The sequence below is a fragment of the Tetrao urogallus genome (assembly GCF_951394365.1).
Source record: "Tetrao urogallus genome assembly, chromosome: 30".
Lineage (NCBI taxonomy): Eukaryota > Metazoa > Chordata > Aves > Galliformes > Phasianidae > Tetrao > Tetrao urogallus.
Genome location: NC_136843.1, coordinates 980,823 through 1,001,774, shown reverse-complemented (window position 1 = coordinate 1,001,774; position 20,952 = coordinate 980,823). Strand labels below are relative to the sequence as shown.

At 49.4% G+C, this 20,952-nt stretch overlaps 1 protein-coding gene across 1 annotated transcript; it reads right to left on the bottom strand.

The window, feature by feature from the left end:
* Nucleotides 1–15,940: 15,940 nt before the first annotated feature.
* Nucleotides 15,941–17,834, bottom strand: SBK3 (SH3 domain binding kinase family member 3; the record flags this gene model as incomplete). The annotated part of the gene is made up of 3 exons (XM_079547698.1): nt 15,941–16,696; nt 17,234–17,436; nt 17,663–17,834. 3 exons carry the CDS (start codon nt 17,832–17,834, stop codon nt 15,941–15,943), a joined length of 1,131 nt encoding a protein of 376 aa, XP_079403824.1.
* Between the last annotated feature and the right edge of the window lie 3,118 nt (nt 17,835–20,952).

Below are 20,952 nucleotides of genomic sequence, written 5' to 3'. Positions count from 1 at the left end.
GAGGTCAGCAGGAGAGAGAAACAGCAAGTAAGTAAATTAAAGTTAGATCTCTCCTGGGAGACACAAAATGACAAAGAGGAACCTCGACCTGGTGTGCCCAAATTGTGTAGAGAAGAAACCTGTTGTCTCCTGGAGCCCCAGGGCTACGGTTGTGGTTTCCTGAGTCTACCCTGCTCCACCCTGAATTCACATTTCATACCCAGGGCAGGGAGGCAGGGTGAAGCATGAGTTGTTGCCCAAGCTGGGAGATGCACCCTGCACTGCTTCTGGTGGGGACAGAGTTAATTTCCTTCCTAGCAACTGCTGTCACGCTGAAGTTTGGATTTATGAGGAAAACAATGAAGGCACGCAGATGCTGTTGTTGCAGAGCAGTGTTTGCTCAGAGCCACGACTCTTCAGCTTATCGTGCTGCAGCACTTGTGGAGACACAGCCACAGAAGATGACCCCAAAAGCTCCAATGATCTTTTGCACCTTTGTTGCTTGTTTTCTGCTGCTGCTGCTGGAGGGGATTTCAACACATTTTTTTGTAAATTTGGGATTACTCTCTTTTAATGTTGGGATCAGAAAGTCCACACTCTCTGCATGGAAGATCAGGGACAGGTGGCTGAAAAATGAAACTAAAGAACAGTGCTACAGTTTGGTAACAAAACTTTAAAAATACATATTGGAATTGAATTAAATTAAATTGATAGACAGGTAAGTATATAATTATAAAAATAATAATAAAAATCATAAAAGCAAAATTAAATAAAATTACCCACAGCTGCTCAGCATGCAGAGGGGAAAATCTCAGCCCTTCCATGAGCCCATTGCACAGCTCAGTGCTTGCAGCCTGCAGCAGGAAACCCCATGGAGATTTCTGTTGAGTGCAGAAAGGGAGGGAGCTGAGTCAAATATTTTTGGGGGAAAAAAAAAAATGGAAAAAAGTTTTCATTCTTGCACCAATCACTGCAGAGGCTGCTGGAATAACAGCTAAACTGCCCTCCCTAGGAAGCACAGGGGCGTCATTTCTCCTTCTCTAGCAGATGAGTTTCCTTCCTAGTGCATAACACAGCCCTCAGTGCTGGAGCCAAAATACATCAGGATAGCAAGGGAGAATGCTTGGTAACAGCACAGCCACTGCATTTGCTGGGGGAGAAGCTATGAGGAAAAGATGAATCCAAAATGCTGCAGAGGGGTTGAAGAGCAGAAAATCAGTGCAAGAATCATGCAGTTGTGCAGGTTGAGGTGTTGCACAGGGGATGCGTGCTTGTTTCAAGAGGCTTTGTTAAAGGCTGTACAACTGAATATGCAAATTTCACCCAGGAGGTGTTCCTGTGTGGGAAGAGAGGTTCAGCTCAACGACTGGTCCCAGCAGCATCCTCCTGACTGGTCTGCAATGATACCTTCCCCAAAAGTCCTTCTCTTCTAAGCTCTCTTCATAGTATTTTCTTACTTTTGGGTGGAGCTTGAGTGACTCTAGACACACACAGTCTATTTTTTTAAAAAGTTTACTCACTGAACATGTTTTTCACAGAAAGGTGGAAAGCTGCCAGCATAGGGTGAGAACAATTTATCAGTCCTGTAGTATCAAGAAATTTCCATCCCCACAGTGTTATTACAGTGCTTGGACGTGGTGTTTCCACTCCACCCCACCCTCCGTGCTGTATCTCTTAGAGCCTGCACTCTTCAGGTGCTGCTGATAATCTAAGGTTTGCAGGTCTTAGATTGCCTAGGGAGCTATCACAGAACTGATGAGCTTCATTCCACCTGAGAGGTTTCCTTCTCTCAAGGGGTGGACATTTCAGTAAGTCACCTCCAGTAAATATTCCACATAATCCCTCCAGGGATGAAAGTCACTCAAGCATCACAATATTTAGTAGCAACTGCAGAGATCCTCTGCTTTCCTGTTATGAGTATTAGAGCTCATGGGGCTCACGGTCTGCTCACTATTTGTGGGGTAAGATGAACGGCTGATAGTCATAATATCTGGCCATATCTTAAAAGCAAACCACCTAAGCTTAGGAGAAGGAATGTCCAGCAGACTGACTGGGGCAATTCAGCTGCTTAATGTGTTACCCTTCTGCAATGGCAGCTGCTGCTGGAACACAGGAGCAATGGATCCCCATTTTAGATGCATTCCCATGAGAAATGCCATTTCAGCAGTGGCTCCTGCTTCTCTTTTACCTCGGAAACTGGAAGCTTTCCTGCAACACTCCACTTCTAATACTTATTTTCAGAAGGCAAAAGCATTGCTAAACAAGAGGCTCAACCTTGTCATTGAAGCAGATCAAATTACCAAGGCTGGACTTTTCCCTTCACAAACCCAGACTGACTCTGAATGACAGACAATGGGTTGACCAGGAGCCAGAGGGATCCTGGGGGCCATTACAAAGAGCAAGGTCAGCAGGTCAAGGGAGGGGACCCTCCCTCTCTACCCTGCCCTGGGGAGAGCACATCTGGAGTGCTGAGTCCAATTCTGGGCACCGCAGCTCAAGGCAGAGAAGGAACTGGGCCCAAAGATGATGAGTGGCCTGGGGCATCTCCTGTATAAGTGATGTCTAATTCAGCACTTTATCTTCATCCTTGCAAAGCTTTGGAGCCCACTTCTTCCCACAGTGCACAGAGATCACACAGAATCACTCTGAATGAGTTTTGGGTTGCACTGCATTGCAAACACACTGTTGCATTGCAAACGTGTTGTTGCAGTGCTACACAGCTGCTCAGCAATAAATTTGCATGGAGCAGTTGAATTCACAGCTGCTTGTGACCCTTCCACTTCCACGTGTAAACCTATAGCTTAATGTGAGCTGTGCAACAAATAACACTGGGACAAAAAGTATCAGGACTAACCAAGGACAGGATAACTACATTTGTATTTAGCAGATACCCTGAATAACTCCACCATGGGCAGGATGTGGGAGGAGCATTTATTGTTTTCTGAGCATCAGCAAAACCTCAGCCCTGGAATTCTGGATATTTTCCAGCTGGATCCTTCCAGAACCAGAGCTGGGGATGGAGCAGGAGAACACAGCCCTCTGCATCGCTCCCCCCAGGACTTCCTTGTGTAAAAGCTGTCCTTTGAGAGACCTGCAAAGCCCGACAGGATGTGGGGGAGGAGCACTGCATGCCCTGCTCTGAGCTCCCATAGGAAGCCACCACTTTTGTTTTCGCTGTTTTTGCACCACTGCAGCGCTTTTGGAGCTCCACAGTGTTGCTCCCAGGACTGAGTGGGGAAGATGCCACTAAAGGAGAAAAAAGAAAAGGAGAAGCCTTGCAATGACAACTGTAACCCTGGGCAACTGGGGGAGAGTGTGGAGAGCCTGATGAAGAACATTGATGTGTGCCGCAGCGTGGGCCTGGAGATCATCAACAGGACCAAGACAGTGACACTGAAGGAGTTCAGGTGGGTACCCCTCTGTCCCCTGCTGCTTTCTGCCACCCTGCCTATGACATCCCTGGGAAGGATCAGGGACATCCCTGAAATACCTTTGGCATTAGAAGAACAATGGAGAGGCTCAGTGCCAAGTGCTGGAGCAATTTCCAGCATGTTCCTCCATCTTGTGGTGGACCGTCCTCAGTTTGCACTGTACAGCTGCACACACTTCAAGAAATTCCTTCCTTGTCCCCATCCTTATCCAATTCTTTCTTTGTCTATATTCTTCCCTTGTTCCCTTGAAGGCCTTGCTTAGATTCCCTGCTGTCATCAGAGTGAGCTCTTGTCCCTTCCAGCTTGGAGCAGCCAGTCATGAGCACACATTCAAACCATGCAAGCATTAAGGCTCCTTTCTCTTTTGCTGTTTCCCCCCCATCAGATACCTATATAAGAATCCTTTGAGCCACTCCTCTTCTGTGTCAGTGGTCCCAGCTCTCCCAAGGGGACAGATTCTCCTATCCCTTCACCATCTCAGCAGACCTCTATAGAACTCTTTACGCTGTCTCCCTTCTCCTGGGGGCAAGAACTGGACACAGCACTCCAGGTGTGAGCTCAGCTGTGCTAAGCAGAAGGGCAGGATCTCTTCCTGCTTTGGGCAGTGCTTTGCCTGATGCAGCCCACAGCACTCTCAGCCCCATAGGCATCAAGGGCACATTGCAGATCATGTCCTTTTCTGCCACTGCTTCCAGCTGGGTGCCCCCAGCATAACCCAGTGCTGGAGTTACTCCTGCCCAGCTGCTGCACCTGCACTTCTTGTAGGACTGCATGAGGTTCATGTGCACAGAGGGCACAGCTTGGGTCCAACAAGGTAAAGGGCAAAGAGGCTTGGTAGGGACACTGAGCTCCCTTTCTGTCATGCCTGCTCTGGTGGTGCTGTGCACTGGTGATTCTGGGAGTGGTAATTCTGACTCAGGGATGCTTGGCATTGGCAATGCTTGCCTGCTCTCTAGAGAACTCTGAGTCCCACTCAGCACCTCTGCAAATGAGTTGCCCTTGTGCCTCCATCCGCTGGGCTCCAGCTGCCCTTTCTCACCAACCCTCCTTCTACAGGAGTTATTGCTTCAGTGGCAAGATCCAGACCACGCTACCCTTTCAAATTGGCCCGAACTCCAAAGGAATATGTGCCTTTGCAAAAACTCCCTACAGCCTGCGAGGGAGCGTGGGCATTGTGGTCTGCAAGGCTGACGGTTTCTTTTTGGCCATCACATTCTCCAACCCCTTTGACTACATCCTTTACAAAATTGAGTTTGCCTTGGAGATCTTCACAGAGGAGAACCACCTGGGAATCCTCAGTGATATCTTCTCCAAGACGATGAAGAGTAAACCATACTGCGGCTCCTCGCTCTTCCAGCGAGCCGCGCTGGGGTATGAGCATGGAACCCTGGAAGTCTCCAACGAGTACATTCGTGTTCAAGCCAAGATGTCCAACAACCAGAAAGCCATCCTGAAAGTCCAGGTTGAAGACATGAATCCACCACCCTACAACAAAGTCATGTGAGGGCACCACTGCTGCCAAAAGGATCCCCTGGGAGATATTCAGCAAGGATGCAGCAAGGCTTCTCCAGTGGTTTTGGATGGAGGTGGATGGTGATGATGGATCCCATGGGAAATGGAATCACCACCTCATGGCTTTGCTGCAGGGCCAACAGTGTTCTATAGCTTGCAAACTAACTCATGATTACATATGATAAACAATAAACATATTCTAACCCTCACAAGTTGCATATATTCTTTCAGAATGACTCAGTGCATGGAGAAAACTCTGACAGCCAGCATCATGGCAAGACACAGTGACACCATGGTGTTGCTGTGTCCTTCTCTGTTCTGGTGTCCTGGCTCTGCTTGGGATGTCTTAGGTCAGCATAAATGTTGGTGGAGAGCAGCTCCAGTGGGATGTGAAAGTTAAAATTAGGGTTAGGATAACGGCTAAAGGTAGAGCTAGGGGTAGGTTTAGGGGTAGGAGTAGCGTTAGGGGTAGGAGTAGGGTTGGGAGGGCTAATAAAGATGATGAGGGCCCTGGATGAGGCTGAAAAACCTGGGACTGTTCAGCATGGAGAAGAGAAGGCTTGAGAGGAGACCTGGTCAGTACTTGTAAATAAGTAAAGGACAGGAGTCAAGTGAATGGAGCCAGGCTCTTTTCTGCCTCAGCAGCAGAACTAGGGGTGGTGAGCAAAAACTGGAACACAGAAAGTTCCATATGAACATAAGGAAAAAATTCTTCACTGTGATTGAACAGTGGAGCAAGCTCTGGAGCAACCAGAGAGGTTTTGGAGTCTCCTCTGGAGATAAACAAAACCTGCTTAGTTGCTTTCCAGTGCAAACTAATCAAGGGAATTCTGGACTAGATGATTTCCAGATGTCCCTTTTGACCCCTTCAACTCTGATTCTGTCTCATTGTCAACATCATCATCAACATAAACATCATCGTGTCATCTTCAAACCCTGGGTTCTACTGGTGACCTGGGCAAGGGTATAGGTGAGCAGGATATCACAGATGCCCTGCTCCAGCTCCTCAGAGGTGACACCATGGTGACTAAGGCACAGAAGAAGGCAGGAGAGCTGCTTATAGAGTGATGGGGCCATCATGGAGTCCAGGAGGTTTGTGAGGCTCTCAATGATCTTCAACTTGTGGGGGAGATTTGGGGTTTGGGGTTGCATGACCTAATTCAAAATAATTGGGGTTTGGGATGGGAGGCTGAGTGGGATCAGTGTTGGGTCATGGGGATTGATGGGGTTGTGCTCCCCTAAAAAGAAATCTAGTGGGGTCTCATTGGGCTGAGGCTTCTTCGGTGCACACAAAGATGGAAGCCACCACCAGGTAGCAGACACTGTGGGAGTACAGAGTGGGCATTGTGACATTCTAGAGCCTCCTCAGTCCCCTCGCTCTGTCCTCCTTTCACTCTTGCCATCACACCTTGCTGACAGGGGGTGTGGAGTCCTGTGGGGAGAAATGGAGGAGTTGTAGGGGTACTGGGATAGGCTTGAGAGGCAGTGAGATGGGGCTGGCACCCGACAGGCAGGACCAGGGGGACACTGGGAGATACTGGGGTAGGACTGGAAGACACTGGGGTGAGCAAGCATGTTCAGGGCTAGGCTGAAAGGCACTGTGGGCTCTCACTGCATTCCCATCAGGGCCCCTCAGCACTGGTACTTGGTGGGGGCATGCTCCTGGTGGGAGGAACAAGGAATATGGTAGATGTAGCTCAGCACCTTGGAGCTGTGGCCCTACAGCGGTGTTGTAAAGCAATGAAGTTATAATAAAATCATAGATTCAGACAACCATAGAACTATAGAGTCCCAGAGTCAATAAATAATAGTCACAGAGTCAGAGTCATGGAATTACAGGCCACCTTGAGGCCTCTCCTCCATCTCCAGTTCTCCGGGACAAACAAACCAAGTGCCCTCAGCATCTCCTCACACACTTAATGCTCCAGACCCTTCCCCAACTCCATAACCCTCCTTTGGATGTTCTCGAATAGTTTTATGTCCTTTTGATGTTGTAGGACCCAAACTGCACACAGTGCTCGAGGCAATGCTGCACCATTGCAGAACAGAGAAAAACATCAAGAGTTATCAGCCTGGATTAACCAAGGGAAGTCATGTCTGCCCTATGACACTTTTATGATGAAACCTCCAGCCTTCTCCAATGGATGACGTGGGTTATGTGAATGTTGTTTTTCAGGAAAGCCTTTGACACTCTCACCCATAAGACCCTAAGAGGGAAGGTGTTGGTAGGGACAGGACGAGCAAACAGAGAGGTGGATCAAAAGTTGTCTGAACAGCTGGACCCAGAGGATAGCGGTGAGTGGTGCAAAGTCTACCTGGAGGTCAGTGATGAACAGGGTACCTCAGGGACTTCCTGGTGGCAGTAGGCCTTGAAAGGAACATTCATGGAATCACAGAATGGATTGGGTTGGAAGGGACCTCAAAAATCATCTAGTTCTAAGTTCCCTGCCGTGGGCAGGATTGCCAGTCACTAGATCAGCCTGACATGTGCTTCATCTGTGAGAAACCACCGAGCACTCAGGCTAGCACAATCCTGAAATAAGTATGCAGTGCCTCTCCTGAGTGTGTGATGATTGTATTGCATACCAGGCTTTTCAGACAAGGTGACCCAGAAAAGCTGTAGATGCCCCATCCCTGGAGGTGTGCAAGGCCTGGCTGGAGGGGGTCCTGGGCAACTTGATCTAGTGGGTAGCAGCCAGCCCAAGTGGGACGTAAGGTCCCTCCCAACCCAAGCGATTCTGTGGTTCTGTTGCTCCATAAGAGGCTGGAGATGTGGGCAGACAAAAATCTCACGAAGTTCACCAAGGAGAAATGCATAGTCCTGAACCTGAGAAGGAACAATCCCAGCACATGATGACATGCAAGGGCACCCAACTGGAAGCAGATGGCAGAACAGAATCAAGGAAGTCCTGGTGGACACCAAGTTAGTCATGAGTTAGCAACATGCCCTTGTTGTTAAGAAGGCCAATGATCTTATTGGCTTTATTAGGCAAAGTATCACCAGCGGGTCAAGAGAGTTGAACGATTCCCTCTCCACAGCACTGGTGAGGCTGTACCTGGTGTTCTGGGTCCAATTCTTGCCCCCCCTGATACAAGAGAGACCTGGCCTCCAAGATGATGAAAGAACTGGAACGCCTCTCCTATGAGGAGAAGGTAGGGGAGCTGGGACTGCTCAGGGGGTATCTTACCAGTGTGCGTAAATACCTAAGTGGATAGTGGGAAGGGGATGGAGCCAGGATTTTTTTAGTGCAACAGGCCACAAGAAGAGGCAATGGGCACAAACTGGAACAAAACAAAATATCAGGAAGTATTTCTTTACTGTGCAGGTGAGGGAGTGGTAGAACAGGTTGCCAGAGAGGCTGTGGAGCACAGTATTGCGTTCATTAGTCTTAGCCATTAAGGTTTACATAGCATTGGTATCCAAGAGGTTTATCCTCCTAGTGAATAAGCATCACGAAAGATGAAAGCCAGGGGAGAGTCTCAGCTGAAGTGAACGCAATGGAAAAGAGACAACCTGTCTCTATGCAAAAGGAGAGAGCAAAATGAGGAAACTGGGGAGCACTGTCAGTCACTGCTGAATGTAAGAGATGATGGAAAATGTTTACATACATGCCTGTCTTCGAGTTACTGAAATGGGCTGGCAACTTCTGTTGTACAGCAATGGTGCACAGTTTCTTCATTATCTCTTCATAGTCCTGTGGGATCTGCATCAGGGAATGGGAGTGACACTCGGTGACTTAAGAAAGTAAAGGCAGGAGAGCCAGAGAGTGTGAAAAAGAGCATCCTGAGGAGAAATCCAAACCTACAGTATCTCTCATGCCTGCTGCAATGCTCCGGTACTGCCTCATACTGCACCGGCTAAATAGGTGGGAACATTAAAATTAGCAGAGGAGGTCGCTGTTGTGCTACCTGTGGACCATGTCCTCCTGGGTGACCTCTGTGCAAAACTTGCAAACAGTCTGTGCACAAGGTCACAACACATCTGCAGTACTTTGGGTCTGGGTTCTTCAGGGAAGGAAACAGGGATCTGCTCAGGAAGAAAGTTTGGAGGGAATCAGATGGAAAGGTGGGAGAAAAACAGACGCTGAAGTACTCCAAGGAATCCAACAGGCACCCGAATATGAGAATTAAATAGGAGTTACGTGCTGTGTAAAGGGCATTGGAGATTTGGAAGGTACATATTGTAGGTTCTAATATAACAGCTCTAATATAACTTTATAACCTGGTAAAAAGGAACGCAGTCCAGGAGTGAGCCCCACGACACAGAGACTCAGGACTACATCCACAAGTTCTGGCACCTCACAATTAGTGGATGTTGGCCTACTCAAACCACGGTGGTGGTTATGCATCTTCACCAGCTCTGAAAGGACACTGTACAAGCTCTCCCAGGCTCCATGTAGTTTCCTTGAATATATGTTATTTTTTAGATCTTGTATCACCATCTCTTGCTCAGTTCATGTGTAGCCACATTTTGAGGAAGAGATTCTTGGACATCTATGCCAATTTTGCAAACCAATATTGCATGCCAATTTTTGTCATTACAGCATGTTCAATTCAAACACACTGTACAGACTAGGGGGACATATCCACTTCTGTGTTAAGAGCTGGACAGAGTGGATAGAGTGGAATAGAGTGCAAAGAGCTGCCTCTGAGAAACAGCCATGATCAGGTTGAGAGCTGGTGAGTGAAAATCAGGGACCAGACCAATAAAGGACATCTGGGGCTCTACTACAGCTGTCTGATCAGAGGAGCCTGTGGATGAGGGCTTATTGCTTCAGCTGCAGGAAATGTGCCTGCAGACCCTCATCCTGATGGGGATTTCAAGCACTTCAGTGGCTGGGAAAGCAGTGTAGCAGTCTTTAAGCAATCCCAAAGACTCCTGGAGTGCTTTGATGATAAGGAGAGATGAGCAGTGTTTCTGAACTTGGTACTCATTGACAGAGAGGAGCTCATTAAGGACGTTAAGATTGGAGGCCTCTCTGGGCTGTAGTGACCATGCTCTGATGGAGTTTGTGATCTTGAGGAGGATGGTCCTGGGAAAAAAATAAAGTCAGGACCTTAGAGTGAAAGCTTCAGACTATTTAATGGATTACTGAGTTGGATCCCCTGGGAAGCTGTCCTTATAAACAAAGGAGCAGGGGAAAGCTGGCAACTCTTTAAAGATGCCTGTCTGAGAGCACAAGAGCTCTCTGTCCCCAGTATAGGAAAACTAACAGAGGAGGCAGGAAATCTGCATGGCTGGGCTAAGACCTGCTGGTCAAACTGGGGGATAAGGACACGTACAGATAGTGGAAATTGGTGAGGGATGTGGAAAAAAAGAAAGAATTCTATGGTGCATTAATCAGAAGGGACAGGCCCTGGCACAGGATGCCCAGAGAAGCTGTGGATGCTCCATCCCTTGAGACCTTCAAGGTTGACTGGGGGCCCAGGAAGCCTGGTCTAATGCATATCAACTTGGATTGGAACTGGATCACATTTTAGGTCCCTTCCAAACCCTTCCAAGCTGTTCTGTGATTCCATAACTGTGATATTTGTGAGGAAATGAGAAAGAGAACTTTCCAGCTTTAAGAAGACAAGAAATTAAATTTCAGCACAGCTTGGCAACCTTTGTACTCATTTGCTGCGTTGCTTTTCTCACCAGATTGCAACATAGCCCAGTAGATGCAATACCCAGTCTCCCACAGTTGACAGCAGAGTTTGTTATTCACAGTCCTGATGTGAGTCCTCTAAATAGACCCCTAATTTTTTCCTCCTTTCTGCACAGTGAAATTGTTAAAATGGAAGAGTTATGTTACAGTGAAAGAAATGCAAGTGTAAAATGCATCTCAGCACTGTGAACTGCAGTTAGTGGTGGTGAGCTCTCCTTGGATCCAGATTCAAAAAGAGCCCTTTGAATTCACCAGGAGGGGTAAATAAAGGCACAGAAGGTGTCTCTGCTCTTCCAGGTCTCTCTCTGTAACTTGGTCACTAAGCACCCACGAGCAATGAAAATAAGAAATCAGCAGTTTCACTACCTTTTAGTCAGCAGTCAGTTCATAGTTTTGGCTTCTTCTCTCCTTCGGGGAAAGAAGAAGGCTTATGAGGGAAATTAATCAGCTTTTTTTCATGCACTTTCATAGCCTGAAGCTTGAAAACATAAGGAAGAACACAGTAATATGGAGAAATTGTAGAATATCGCCTTCGTGGCTTTCAGCAGTAATCATAACATCTCTGTCTCTCACAATTTTGTTTAGCAAGGATGAAAATTGCAAAAGTCAGCGTGTTTTCCCTACAATTGCACTCCACACCATGCACAACTGCTTTCTTTCCATCTCCAAGCCTGGAAGAGACAGGGATGCTGAGCACCAAAGCTCCTTTTCTTAGAACTTGTTGGGACATTGTGCTTCTTGGGGGAGCCTGTGTAACACCAAAGGAAACAGAAAGGACACTGTCTTTATCCAACCCCCCCCTGCAGTGATTAAAAAAATAACATTTTGATAAAATATTTTGATAGATATTTTAATGAATGATGAGATTTTTAAAATAAGCCATTCCTGGTTGTCACTGATGACAAGGAGATGGCTCACAGCTGGGTTTAAGGATATTGTTCAGAATCTGAAAAGCACCAAGAAGACGGTCAGAGCAGGGCTGGTTTCAACATGATCCCATAAAACAGTCCCAGAGACCTGAATCACCAGATCCTTAATATAACTCTTAATATAATAATATTATATATGTATAATATTATGTATATTACAATACTAAATTATAATAACTTCATATAACTTAATATATTGATATAATAGGATTTTGCAGTAACCCACTGCCATTCTGAAGAAGAGTCTCTGTTTTCAGGAGGCATTACACTGCTCTATCTGCACCACTCACATCCTTTGAGGAGGAGAAACACTATGAATAGATTAGGATTAATAAAAAATAATCGAGAAAAATGGCACTGAATCACTGGCCTTGCCAGTAACCCATTCAAGAAATTCTGAGGGCACAAAGAGCAGCTCTGTAACTCTGCACCGTCCCATAAGGATCCCATAAGGGCAGCCTGAATGGCAATAAACATGTGGTGAAAGACTTTCTTTTCAGCATTTTCATGCAGTGAAAATATTAAGTATTAATTTTACCATTAATATCTGAGGTCTGAGAACTTTCTCCTGCTGAGAAAAGCGAGCTTGGAATCCAACATGTCTGCTCGTTTCCCTGGCAATGGGCAGGGAAATCAGCTATTTCTTCCAAACACGAAGGTCTGGAAGCTGAGCAAAGCTTGTAAATAACTTTCATTCCTCAAGGCACATTTTTTCCAAAAAGCAGCTTTCCAAAAGGGATGATTGTATCCCTGCGTGCCTCACCTCATAGAGGGACAAAGAAAAGTGGATGCTTTGTCTTTGCCCAGAGGTCTGGTCTTTGACTGGGGACATTCAGGGAGCAGAACTCTCTGTGGGTGATTTGGGAACACTTAAAAGCTTGAATTTATGTTGCACTGTGTCTTGGTAATGCTGTGGTCCTTCCAGCTGTAGCTCTCCACCTGATCTATCCCAGTTTTATTCCTATCTTCTTTCTGCTATTACAGCCCACCCTAAAACAGGAACCCTAGAGCTGAGTCTAGGGGTCCGTGAGGCTTTCCCTATCCTGGCCCCATAAGGTCAGTGCTGCTTTCACCATTTACAACCATTCCAACCTGCAGCTGATGCCAGGTGTTCTTGCACAGTTGCATTCCCCCAGAGGTCCTCAGGACCCTCCTTTGGATCACGTGGGGCACATCCATCCCTTGTGGAGCTCTCCTTTAATCCTGCAGCTCTGCAGCCCGGCTGCATCACCCCCTCTTACTCCTTTTTGCACATAAGGGAGCAAATCCCAGCGAAAGGAACTGATCAGCACAATCTAGGAGGTGGCTCAAGGAATCATCACCTGCAGCATCCTGCACCTCCGTTGCACGTAGCATCAGCAGCCTCCTGCTGGTTCCGCCTCAGTGACTGAGGAGCAGTAGGTCACATCTTTGTGCTTGACATTCATGTGTATTTTGCTTGGCACTCACATTCATGCAGATCATAGAATGGCTTAGGTTGGAAGGGACCTCAAGGACCATCAAGCTCCAACCCCCCTTCTGCAAGTAGGGCCGCTAACCTCCATATCTGATACTAGACCAGGCTGGCCAGGGCCCCATTCAACCCAGGTCATAGATCTCTTTTGGTAGGTCTGTCTTTGTGCTGCAGACTCCTCCATGCAATACTTGTTGCAAACATTCCCTTGCCCACTGAATGTCACGGAATCACAGAATCACAGAATCACCCGGGTTGGAAGGGACTTCAAGGATCATGTAGTTCCAACCCCCCTGCCTAGCAGGGCCACCAAACATACACATTTAGATCAGGTTGCCCAGGACCCCGTCCAACCTGGCCTTGAACACGTCCAAGGACGGGGCATCCACAACCTCCCTGGGCAGCCCGTTCCAGGGCCTCACCACTCTCCTTGTAAAGAACTTAAGGAGATGTCACTTCCCATGCAGGCTGCAGCATGATGAGCCATGATGCTCAGGGGGGATTCTGCACCTGCAAAGCCAAGCTGCATGGGATGAACTCAGAAACAGATTGCAGGAATCCACCCCATCCCTTTGGCTGCAGATGGTTTGTGGGCACCTCACCGGGATTTGGGCACTGAAATTTGCAGAGGTGAAATCTCAGCCTGTGAAGCCTCAAATTAATAAGCTTTTCTGCAGGATGAGAGATTTTCCTGCAGCCTGGCGTCACTGCCTGCAGGCCAAGAGCCCTCAGGCTGTGATTTAGGAGAGGCAGGTGTAAATGAAAAGCATCCGCACGCATTTCGGCTACCGATCTCAGGCGCCTGGCGTGCAGCCCAGCTGCTGGGCTCTGCCTCCGCGTCCCTGTGCCTCCTCTGTCCCCTTCCTTCATAGAACTGTGGAATGGCTTTTGTTAGAAAGGACAGTAAATATCACAGAATGGCTTGAGTCGGAAGGGATCTTAAAGGTAATGGGATTACACAAAGGTTTATATTGGAAGGAACATTAAAGATCGTAGAACCGTAAAATGGCTTGGGTTGGAGGGGACCTTAAAAGCCCATTCAATTCCAACCCCCCTTCCATGGGCAGGGTTGCCACCCACTAGATGAGGCTGTCCAGGGCGCCGTCCAATGTGGCCTTGAACACCTCCAGGAATGGGACACCCACAGCTTCTCTGGGCAACCTGTGCCATTGCCTCACCACCCTCTGACTTTAAAAAAAAAAAAAAAAAAAAAACTTCCTAATATATTGCCTAAATTTTCCCTCTTTTATTTTAAAATCAATCCTCTTTGTCCTGCCACTGTCTTGTGGGAAAACAGTTATAAAAAAAGGCAAAACACAGAGAGTTTTATTAAGCTTCAGCATTTCAGCTGATTTCCAGCTCCCCTTCCACTGTGCAACAGTGTTCTTCTTGCTTAGCCTGAGATCATAAAGCTTAGTCATGAAATTCTAGCCATAGAATCACAGAGATGATGGAAAGGTTTGGGTTGGAAGAGACCTTAAAGACCATCCAGTTCTAAGCCCATTCATGGGCATGGACACCTCCCACTAGATTTCCCAAAGCCTTATCCATTCTGGCCTTGAGAAATTCCATGGAAGGGGCATCTACAATTCCTCTGGACAACCTGTTCCAGTGCCTCATCACCCTCATCCCAAAAACTTTCTTCTTAATATCTAACCTAAATCTCACCTCTTTCCATTCAAAGCCATTACACCTTGTCCCATCGCTATATTCCCTGGTAAAGGAGTGCTAAGAACATCTTAATCCCTTCAGGACCCTGAAGTTCATTCACATGCCAGCATCTTTCACATGCAGAGCCAATCCAATATGCTCTCCCTCTATCTCTTTTGTATATCCACATCCCATCCTCTCAGTGCAAATTTTCCACTTTTGGCAGAGCCATGAATTGTTCAGAGGGAGCTGTATTCCAGGTTGATCTCTCCCTCAAGCACTAGGAATTTGCCCCACAGCTCTTCCCAACCTATCTGTGTGCCTGGAGTGCTTACATTTGTCTCCTCACCTCATTAATCCCAAGGAAATCCTTTGGCATCTTAACTAATCACAGCAGGCTGACATCCTCCTCACACACGTATGAAAGGAGTGAATGTCAGATCCATTTCTGGGTTCCCCTGCAGAACTGATGAGCAGTTTTACCACCCACCTCCACCAAGCTGTTGCACCAGCCTTAACAATTTTAACTGACTGCTCTCCTCCCATTTCTCTGTGTCCTGTTGGCTGCTCTTTACTTGGCTTTCTCTTGCTCATTTGTTGCTCGGGTGCTTTGCCATTGTATGTGTTAATAGGGTGCAAAGTGTGGGGTTGGGGTCCCTGACCTCTTCCAAATACAGCCTGAGGTGTTTCTTCTCCTCCCCCTGCCACAGCATGCTCCTGGTTTGGCTTCCTGCCCCTGATATTCTCACCCAGGGGACCAAGTGGAGTCCAAGGCTTCCAGCTCACAAGAAACACAGAATCATAGAATGGCTTGGCTAGGAAGGGACCTTAAAGCCCATCTACTTCCAACTCCCTGCCACAAGCTGGTTGCCTCCCAGGTTGCTCAGGAATACATCCAACAGGCCTTGAGCACCTCTAGGGATAGAGTAACTGCAGCTTCTGTGTGCAACCTGTTCCAACACCTCACCACCCTCTGAGCAAAGAAATCCCTCCTAACATCTAACCTAAATCTTCCCTCTTTAGTTAAATATCATTCTCCCTTGTCCTGTCACAATCAGACTGTGCAAAAAGTCATTCCCTCTCCTGTTTATAAGCTCCCTTGAAGTACTGGAAGGTTGCAATGAGATCTCCCTGGCGTCTTCTCCAGACTGAACAAGCCCAATTCTCTCAGCCTCTTTCCTTAGAAGAGATGCTCCAGCCCTCCGGGCATCCTTGTGGCCTCCTTTGGATCTTCTCCACGTGCATTTGGATCCAGCTCCACTTCCATTCTGTGCTGCATTCCAAGAAGAAGAAGACCCACACCCCAAGGACACCTTCCTGCCATGTTGGAAATGCCAGCTAGTGGCACAGGGCCATGGCGCTGGCGGGTGTTGTGGGCACGCTGTTCCCCTCCCCATAACTGCTGTCACTGCACTCCCCATCATCCCCTGAACCCCTAGCAAGGGGTGACTGAGGGTCACCATCCACCACTCCGTGTGAATCACCATCCCCCCCTCCACGTCCATCACCATCCACCGCCCCCGGCCCATCAGCGCCATCGGTCCTATCCCTGCTGCTGGGTGCTGTCAGCCAGGGCACGGCCAGGTACTTGTGCACCTCGATGGCTGGGCTGCGGCGGTCAGGGTCGAGCCGCAGCAGGCGCTGCAACATCTCCTGTGCCCCACACTCAAAGCCACCCCAAGACTTTGGTGCCTCCCGTCCCACCGTGTCACCCTGCCAAGCACTGAAGGCTTCAAACTGGGGGTCAGGGCTGGCAGCTACAGCCCAAGGGAAGCAGCCAGTGCAGAGGCAGAAGAGCAGCACAGCGAAAGCCCAAACATCCAGGCTGGAGTCCAGCTCCAGTGTGTCAGAGCCCTGCAGCAAGCAGAGCTCCGGCGGAGCGTAGGGCAGCGCGCCAGACATGGCACCAATTTCCGAACCCTGCAGGCGGGTGAGCCCAAAGTCAGCCAGCTTCACACGGCGGCACTCGTGGTCGAAGAGCAGCACGTTGTCCAGCTTGACATCCCGGTGCACCAGGGCCCGGCTGTGCATGAAATCCAGTGCCTCGGCCAGCTGAGAGGCACAGCGCTTTACCAGCACCTCAGGCAGGCCCTCCTGGGAAAGGCAGCAATGTCACCAGCATGGGACACACTCCATAGCAGCCCCCAGAGGTACCCTTGCACCACAAAGGGGCTCCTGGTGCACCACATGAGATTGCACTGCACTGCAAAGGGTGTCCATGCAACACTCTGCATGCGCTGCGTGTTCCCATGCACAATGTGGGCATGCACCATACTGAAAAATACGTGGCTGTGGAACCCACTGCAAAGGATCTCCTCAGGAATACCAGAGGCATGCACACTGCTGCAAAGGGTGTCCCCGTGCACTGCATGAGCATCTGCCCCATTGCAGAAGGCCTCCCCGTGAACACCATAGATACACACCCCACTGCAAACGATGTCCCCATGCATCACACAAACATGCTCCCTATGGTAAAGAGCCCCCCCATGCACACACATCCTCCCCACGATTTCACACCACCGCAAGGTCCGCTTTGCTCCCCACCCCCTCCCTGTACCCACTGCAACACCCTCCCAGCCCCTTCTCCTCCCCAGCACACTGTTGTGCCCCCCAGCCCTGAGGCACACACACCCCTGGTGTGAGAAGGTTGCACAAGTCCCCAGCGGGAGCCAGCTCCTGCCCAAAGGCAAAATGCGTGGAGTTCTCAAAGGCAAGGGGGAGGGCATGGATGCAGGCAGCGTGACCAGAGAGGCACCGGGCTATGCAATACTCCCGCAGGAAAGCCCGTCGTTCTGTCCGTTCCTTCAGCATCAGCTTGAGGACCACTGGCGAGCCTGGGATGCAGGGAGAGGGTCAGCACCAAGGTTTCGGGACCACGTACATCATGAACATGCAACTCCAATGCAAAGGGTGTCCCCATTCACATCACAAGCATGCAACCCTGCTGTGAAATGTGTTCCCACACACACTGTGAGCATGCAACTCCAATGCAAAAGATGTCCTCATGCACTACACAAGCATGAGGTGCAGCATTGGGGCAAAGACCCCACAGCTGCTCACCACCATCCCGGGGCTCAGTGAGCACCACATGGCCATAGGTTCCGCTGCCCAGCTCGCCCAGCACGCAGAACTGCTCCTCCAGCTCCTGCCACTGCAGTGCCCGGCCTGCCTGCACCATTAGCTGCTCCAAAGCTGCCGCATTGTCCTCCTCATCCTCTTCCGGCTCTGCCATGGCCCTGCAGAGACCAACACCATGCTGCAATGGCCCCAGGGCATGCAGAGGGAGTACCCAGATGGCACTGCCCAGTGCACACCAGTTTGGCCCAGCCTAGTGCAGCTCAGACCAATCTTGTCTAAAACAGCCCAGTCCAGCCCAGTTGAGCCCATTCAGCCCAGCGTTGTCCAGTTCATCCCACTTGAGCCCAATTCAGCCTAGTCTAACTCAGATCAGTGCACCCCAGCCCAGTCCAATCCCTGTCCAGATGTAGGGAGCATCCCAAAGGGGAACAAGCAGAGTTGTGACACTGCCCCATATCAGCCCCACATCTCACCCCATGTCACCGCATGGCAGTGGGTCAGCTCTGCCACTTCCACGTTCCTCCATCCCCAGCTGTGCAGCAGGATCTTTGACCTACTGCCACTACCAGATATACGGGACAGCAACAAGAACCCTGTGCTCCCCCATAGCCCTGCTGCAGGGCTGTAAGGAAGCCACAAGCAAAACACAGGTCAGGGTTGCACAGGGACAAGCAAGCAGCCTCACCTGAGTCCCTGAAGCGTCCCTGCAGCACAGCTTTGTGCCACCAGCCCCACGGCGCCCGTGGCCGTGACTCAGATTTTCCTGCGCACTCCAACACCGCCGGACCCAGGGCAGCGCTGGGCCGTGTTAATCTGTCCCAATGGATTGGGAACATGTGCAAGGCACAAGGCGTGCCGAGAGCCAAAGATAGGAAGGGGCAGGACAGACAGGGCACGGTGTGTGGACAGACAGACAGGATGCAAAAAGAGATAGAGCATTGCACGGGGACAGAGAGACAGCATGAGATGCAAAGAGAGCGAGGGCACTGTGTGGGGACAGACGGAGAGCATGCAGCGTGGGGCAGACAAACAGACAGCCAGAGCATGAAACAGCATGGAGTGAAAATTTAGCTTCTCCTAAGTCCACAGATAAGGAGGTTGTATGTCCCAGTGTTCTAAAGGTTAAAGAAAGGCTAATTAGATTAAACTCAATATTATTAAACATTGGATTACCTTTATTAATACTGATCATTGTTCTATAAGTTTTAGTGATTTACTCAGGCTCAGGGTGAGGGGAACATAGAGGATGCAGCTGCGTGTCCCCCCTTATTCTGCTCTTAGTGTGGGCTGCCTGGTGTCCCAAAATCAAACTTGCCCCTGCTCCACGAAAAGGTGTGGAGCTGCACCGTCTGCTTCAGAGCCCATTTCTGTCTCTCCCCCTTTTCCCACATCCATTTTTCCCCCTCGAATTCCCAGGCTTTCCTCCCTCATCTCCCTGTTTCCCACCACCACATCTTTCCAGTTGCCACGACCACATCCCTCTCCCCAAATTTACACATCCTCATGTCTCTCTCTCCCCCTTTTCCCATCCCTATATCCTTCCTTCTTCTCACTTCCCCCATCCACATCCTTCTCTCCCCACTTCCCCATATCCTTATGCCTCCCTTTTCCCTCTTTTCCACATCCATATCCCTTCCTCTATATCCTTCTCTCCCCACTTCCCCATATCCTTATGCCTCCCTTTTCCCTCTTTTCCACATCCATATCCCTTCCTCTATCTTTTCTCTATCATATCCCTTCCTCTTCCTCATTTCCCATATCCCTATACCTCCTTCTTCCAGTCTTCCATATCCCCCATCTCTCATTTCCCACAGCCCCAATTCTTACATCCATACTTTTCCCTCTCCGTTTTCCCACATCCTTGTATCACCCTTCTCCCTTTTTTTCCACACTCATTTACCTTCTTCGCCCTCTTTTTCCATATCCCTATGCTTCCCTTTCCCCATTTTCCATATCCACATTCCTCTCTTTTCCCATGCCCATATCTCTTTGCCTCTTTCTTTCATCCATACCCTTCCCTTTTCCCCATTTCCCACAGCCCCATCTCTCTCTCTCCCCTTTTCCCCACATCCTTATGCCTTCCCTCTCCCCACTTTCCATAATCCCTCTCTTTTCCACAGTCCTATCTCTTCCTCTCCCCCTATCCCATGGGCATATCCCTCCTCCTCCCCACTTCCCACACCCATATCTCTCCTCCTTTTCTCTTTTCCTACATCCTTATGCCTTCCTCTTCCATTTCCCATATCCACATCTCTCTCCCACCCCTTTTCTTTCATCCTTTCCCATGCCCACATCCTTTCCTCTCCTTTTAATCCTGTGGTAGTGGAAGTGGAACTAGATGGGCTTTACAGTCCATTCTGTGCCATTCTATGATTCCTCACATCCTTATCTTTCCCATCCCTATATCCTTCCTTCCTTCCCACAGTCTCATCCCTCCTCTTCCCATTTCCCATGACCATATCCTACTCTTTCCCCATTTCCTATGCCCTTTCCTCACATCCTTATCCCTCCCTCTTCCCTATTTCCCACTGTGCCATCTCTCCCTCTCCTTTTTCCCACAGCCATATTCCTGCCTCTCCCCAGTCCCCATGACTGTATCACTCTCTCTCCCCTCCCTTCCTTCAACTTTTTGCCACTCTCTCCCCTTTTCCCACACCCTCTTTTTCCCAAGACCACATCCCAGCCCATTTCCCACAGCCCCATCCTTCCCTCTCTCCCCATAGCTGTTCCCTCTCCCTCCCCACCTGCTCTTTCCCCTATCCCAGCTGCTTGCCCTGACCCCAGCTGTCTGGGCCATAATTAACCCCTGACACATAATTAACACCTGACAGCACATTAGCAGGCCCTGCTGGCACGTAGAAAGGTCACTGAGCTGCACCTCTCACCCTGTCCTCTCCAACCCCATTACAGAGAGCAGATGCTGATGGTGGGGGTGTCCCCTTGCTATGGGGCAGCGGGTGTGGGGCTGACTGCTCCGTCACCATCCTGCCCCATTGAAAAGCATCAACAGAGCCCAAAGCAGAGACGAGGCCCAGCGCCAACCCCATGGCATCCAGCCCTGCGGGGGTGGCTGGGGGCGGGGGCACCGACAGCTGCTGGGACACAGAAATAGCCAGGGCCAGGTGGCAGAGCTCAGCCTTGGGGATGCAGCCAGGACCTGGCCTCGTGCCGAGTCTCAGTAGTTGAGGCCAGCCCAGTGCCCCTGGGCTTGACCCCCACATCCCTTTTCTGCTGGGGGCAAACTCCACTCCCCCTTCCATAAACCCCAATGC